This window comes from Ailuropoda melanoleuca, chromosome 1 (assembly GCF_002007445.2).
Source record: "Ailuropoda melanoleuca isolate Jingjing chromosome 1, ASM200744v2, whole genome shotgun sequence".
Lineage (NCBI taxonomy): Eukaryota > Metazoa > Chordata > Mammalia > Carnivora > Ursidae > Ailuropoda > Ailuropoda melanoleuca.
Window position 1 is genome coordinate 151672709 of NC_048218.1, and position 6000 is coordinate 151678708.

General features: G+C 35.1%; 1 protein-coding gene across 12 annotated transcripts in view; it reads right to left on the reverse strand.

Moving 5' to 3' along the window:
• VWDE (von Willebrand factor D and EGF domains) overlaps nucleotides 1-6000 on the reverse strand; it is a 105070-nt gene that overhangs the window by 65962 nt on the left and 33108 nt on the right. For all 12 annotated transcript variants that reach the window (XR_004627872.1, XR_004627883.1, XM_034668453.1 and 9 more), the window contains one exon: nucleotides 2345-2529. Coding sequence is in view for 10 of the 12 variants with exons in the window: in XM_034668453.1 (XP_034524344.1) it covers nucleotides 2345-2529 (185 nt within the window). In the remaining 2 variants the exon portion in view is untranslated. The remainder of the gene's footprint in view (nucleotides 1-2344; nucleotides 2530-6000) is intronic.

The following is a 6000-nucleotide window of genomic DNA, read 5'->3' on the forward strand; positions in this document are numbered from 1 at the left end:
TGGGGGGATGGGATAACTGAGAAACGGGCATTAAGGAGGGCACTTGATGTAATGAGCCCTAAGTGTTATGTGCAACTGATGAATCACTAAATTCTACCCCTGAAACTAATAATACACTATATGTTAACAAAATTGAATTTAAATAAAGAATTTTTTAAAAAGAAGTTAATGTATAGTTCAGGAGGCATCAAAAATCAGGGGAGAGGGAAAGGATTATTCAAAATCTGGTGATGAAACAATGGGTTGGCAATTTGGAAAAGAAAAGCTTCACTTAAAGCCAATTACCAAAATCATTTCCAGATGGAAAATGGAATTAAATAGAAAACTAACCCAGGAAAAATAAGAAGAAACTACATATGATTTAGGAAGGACTCAGGCACCTGCTAAATGAATGACCTCAGTTAAGACATTCAACATCCTTCCCTTTTGTTCTAGATGGATTGTAGTACCCACCTCACTGTGCTGTGCTGAGGTATAAACATAATTATGTACACAACATAGTTTCTACATAGCTATGATCCAGCTTGTTAGCCAGATTATAATGCTCAATATTATGATTGTTTCCATGCTTAAAAGCAATGGAAATCATAAAGGAAAAGATGGATAGTTATGTTTAAATAATAATTTTAAAAATATAAGACAAAGAAGAGTTAATAAGAATCAAATAAGAAGAAAAGTATTTGTTAATAGCATATTTAGTATATTATTTATTGTCACATTATTATATTTCCTATTTTATTTTAATGATATAATGTTATCCACTTAAAAACTGTAAGAGCATAGAGTGGTGAAATACACAAACACATAATTCACAGAAGAAATACAGATGCCTAATGAATACATGAGAGTATTCAGTATTAGAAAAGTTATTTTTATCTACTGCTCCTGAAATAAGAAATTAGCATTATATTTTTAAAAAACAATTATATGTATCAAAACTTCAAAAAGACATTAAGCTTCACTAATTTTACTTATAAAATAATCTTACTAAATAGAACAGTGATTTATATGCATGTTTGCTAATTGCAGAATTACTTATTATAGCAAAAGCCCAAAGGTGCACACACGGCAATGGTTTATATAAATACAGTATATACATATGACAGAAAATTATTTTCAAAATTAATATTAAAGAATTTTCAACAGCATAGGAAAATGCTAATGTTGTAACTACCTGAAAAAAGCATGTTATGCAATTGGATGTGTAGCATGAACCGTACAGAACAATACAAAAAGAGGGAACAACAGCGAAATATTCATGGTAGTGTGACTGTGTGGGTCGATGATTAATGAATGCTATTCTATTAACAGTTTTCTATAATGCACATGAATGATTTTAAACATCATAGATATTTATTTACACAGATTTGTATTATCCTGTAGAGCAAAAAAAATAATAATTAAAAAAAAATCTACCGATTCACCAAGTGGATCCTCTAAAGCCTCGACTCAATAGGGAATGAGAGAGTGGAGACAGGGAACACTTCTCCCTGGGGCACAGACCCAGCGAAATCAGTTCACCTTTACATTTGTGTGAGGGTCTAGATTCAATTATAATATGTTCAGGCAAAGAAAAAGAGCACAAATATTTAAGGATGTAGTGAATTTCCTGTAATTTCCTCAAATTTTCCTTTTAAATTCTGATTTTTTTTAGTTTATTGCAAACAAAATGCCACAGAAGTGACAAGCAAATAAACAAAAAGGAAAAAATAAGACAGCCACAATGTCACTACTTAAATACTGTTAAAATTTGGATATCTTTCCTGAGTTTTTTTTTACATTATATTTAAAAGGGAAAATAATTCCTGCTTCTGCATAATTCACGAAATATGGGTAACAATAAGGAGAATGAAGAGCCTTCACAGAGAAGGGGCCTTCTATTTAAGACTGACAAGAACTTGAAGCACTTAGAAAACACAGTATCTTACTGTTTACAAGTTACTTGTGGTTAAGCACAGGAGCCCTGAAGATTGGTGGCCTGTGATCAAAACTTGGCTGTTTGGCTAGCTGGGTAACTCTAATATGGGTGTTTTCACTTAAAAATCTGTGTTTCCTGTGCTCTATGATGGAAATGATGATAGATTATATTCTAGAGTTGTAAAAACTATGTAAGATACTGTAGGTAAAAAACCCTTGATGGACTGCATGAGCATAACATTAGCTATTACTATTATCATTAGAACAGGGAACATGACAACACTCCTTTGGATTAACTCAATCTTGACACAAGAGTAAAATTATATTTCAGAGTGAGAAATAAATTGGTTGTAACAATATTCAATCCTCATATGAAAAAATACATAAGAAAATACACAGGTAGTGTACGCTTAGTGAGTTGAAATACCTCAACACATTTGGTTGGCATCTCAGCAGGTCTGTCAAAGATGAGAAACCGATACCATCCGGGAGAGAGGGAATGGTCACAGATGAGGTCTTGAGAGGGAGAATGCTGGAGGTGCACTGAGTCAAAATGCACATTTCTGTAAGGGCTCCGAAGAAACTGGTGTCCTCCAGGAGAGCACTCCTGAGCTACGAAGGAAAGACAGTGTCTTATGTATGTGTTTTCTTCATTAACATAGCTTAGTCCTCAGTTAAAATTGATTCTCTCCCCCAAATTAAGCAAATAACCTACAACTGCACATAATGACCATCTGAAATGTCAGGGTCTCTTAGTAAGTCAGAGGACTTGAATTTTCCATAAATGCAATAAACCAATCAACAAACTATAGAATATATTTTTGAGGTACTTAAGTTTCAAGAACTTTATTTTCATTTAATTTGGACAAGCAATACTGCTGCTCACTGTTGAGTTAGGATCTGTTTACTCTTACCATCTGAAGTCACAGACCCTGCAAAGACTCCTCTTGAGAGTGGCCCTCCAGATCTGAATGCCATTATTGACCCTCCATGACCCACTTTCTTCCCCAGTAGCCACATGCCCCCCAAGTTCCATCTCTGCCAAGTCCTGGAAGGCAACAAAGCAAATTAAGCTTTTAATGCCAATCTAATTTTTCCAAAATGCCCTCCTACTGAAGTATCCTGCATTCTTGAGTACAGGAAAGAATATAGTTTTCAAAGTTTTTTTCTTCTTTTTTTAAGATAAAGTATTGAAATCCCTTTTTATTAACAAGCATAGGAAAAGGAATGGGGTACAGGGGCACAGTTTTGAAGGAGAAACAAGAAAATACCCTAGAGAAAGAGAGATTCTGTAGTTTGGAAAGCCATTTCTGACCAGCACTTGGCCTGAAAGATACTTTTTCTGTCATACCCACAGAGGCAGAACATAAAGTTCCTCTCCCAGAAAGAAGAAGAAAGAAAAAGAGGTAGTAATCCTAGAAATATATCCTAGAAATATAACTAAAATTATAACTCTTGTTTGCAGTTCCTGTACTCTCAAATGATAGGAAGCACAAAGACCTGTCATTATTTGGATACCAGAATTTCTTGTTGACAGAGTAGGTAGAAAATCTCCAAATATTAGCTATTATAAACTACTACAATATATATAATATCTATGAAATAGAAATGTGAAAGAAAAATTTAATCATTACTAAAGTACTTCACTGTGGGAAAAATTAATCTAACTGAACAAAAACTCTCAAACATTTATTACATAATTTTAAGTTACAGAAGTGTTATTTTTCATTTTATTTTTTTTAAAAGATTTTATTTATTTATTTGACAGAGAGAGAGACAGCCAGCGAGAGGGAACACAAGCAGGGGGAGTCGGAGAGGAAGAAGCAGGCTCCCAGCAGAGCAGAGAGCCCGATGTAGGGTTCGATCCCAGGACCCTGGGATCACGTCCTGAGACAAAGGCAGACGCTTAACAACTGAGCCATCTAGGCGCCCCACAGAAGTGTTTTTAAATCAATTTCTGAGCTTAAGTTAATAAGAGCACAATAAACTAAAGATATTAATTTGTAAGACAATCTCATAAGTGTAGCTTATAAAGTTATTATAATTTTTTTCCTTTTTTTGTTTGTAGAGATAGCAATTAAACTGTGCAAAATGTATCGTTCTTCAAGACAAAAGGTCTCCCCAAAGAATTTTGTATAGTAAAAAAATTTAGGAATGAGCACAAAAGGTTTCTCCTTCTTTTATCTCTTGCTCCACCAGTTTTCAACTTCCCTAGAAAAATATAATCCAAAAAGCACTATTGACTTTGATTATCTCAAACTGTCAACCCTCGATAAATATTTCATAAAACATATATGGATAGAACTCTGGGGATATGCCATCATTTCATTTAATTTTAAAATAACTCTAAGATCCTATCCACATCGCAACATTGTACCTGGTTAGAAACTAAGGAAAATATTTAAAAAGAGATTCCTAGTGAGGTTTGCATGAATTATTGAAATGTTTTCGCCGATCTCTTTCCTGCAGTAGAATTTTGTCTTGGGAAAAAAGTAACTAACTCCATCTTTATTCTGTAGAGTATTTCTCCTTCTTAATGCTTCTGTAGCGCTCACATTTCCTCTGACTGCACTTTGAATAACTGTTTACTAATCCAAAGCTAAAGATGTAATAAATGTAGTGGCAATCACAGCGTAACAGCAACAGTGCTGTGCAAATGTTGGGGTTTAGAGCAAATGGTCAAAAAAAGAATTCTTGTGATGTCTTCGGTGGACAAAAGTAGTTTTATTAAAGCATGGTGACAGAACTTGTGGACAGAAAGATATACACTGAGGTTGTGCTAGGTGAGCAGTTATATACCTTTAAGTTGGGAGGGGGTTAGGGATAGTGAAAGTCTCTAAGGAGTTATGGAAGCAAGGTTTTTAGGACCTTGAGGGGGGTAGCTATTGTTAGGAAAAGGTCATTTATTACTATCTAGTAAAACCTTAGTCATGAGACCTTTTAGATGTACATCAGTGGACCATATGCTCGGGGGATGATTGCTAACATGTATCTTGGAGGATAGAAACAAAGGAAAATTTCAAAGGAAATTTTCAAAGGAATTTTTCAAAGAAATTTTCAAAGGAAACGTAAAGGATCCTGGAGGTTGGGTTAACATTAATGTAAAGTTGCCTTTTGCCCTTAGCAAAGTATTAACATCGAGGTAGTTGAGTTCCTAGAGGAAGTCACTCTGCCTTCTCAAGGACTTGTCAGTGGATTAAAAGTTGTAAGGAAATTTAATTTTTTCTTTTGCCTTTGTTCCTTACATCAAACAATACTAAAGAACTACATAATATTATTTTTATTGCCAGAGGAGATGGTGCTTTATTATTACATAAATGATTTTAACTTCTTTTTTTTAATGATTTTTTATTATATTATGTTAGTCACCATACAGTATATCCCCGGATTCCGATGTAAAATTCGATGCTTCATTAGTTGCGTATAACACCCAGTGCACCATGCAATATGTGCCCTCCTTACTACCCATCACCAGTCTATCCCATTCCCCCCCCGAAGTCTTCAGTTTGTTTCTCATAGTCCATAGTCACTCATGTTTCATTCCCCCTTCTGATTACCCCCCCTTTCTTGATCCCTTCCTTCCCCTACTGATCATCCTAGTTTTTAAGTTCCATAGATGAGAGAAATCATATGATAACTGTCTTTCTCTGCTTGACTTATTTCACTTAGCATTATCTCCCCCAGTGCCATCCATGTTGCAGCAAATGTTGAGAATTCATTCTTTCTTATAGCTGAGTAATAGTCCATATGGACCACAGCTTCTTCATCCAGTCATCTGTTGAAGGGCATCTCGGCCCCTTCCATGATTTAGCTATTGTGGACAGTGCTGCTATGAACATTGGGGTNTTCCATAGATGAGAGAAATCATATGATAACTGTCTTTCTCTGCTTGACTTATTTCACTTAGCATTATCTCCCCCAGTGCCATCCATGTTGCAGCAAATGTTGAGAATTCATTCTTTCTTATAGCTGAGTAATAGTCCATATGGACCACAGCTTCTTAATCCAGTCATCTGTTGAAGGGCATCTCGGCCCCTTCCATGATTTAGCTATTGTGGACAGTGCTGCTATGAACATTGGGGT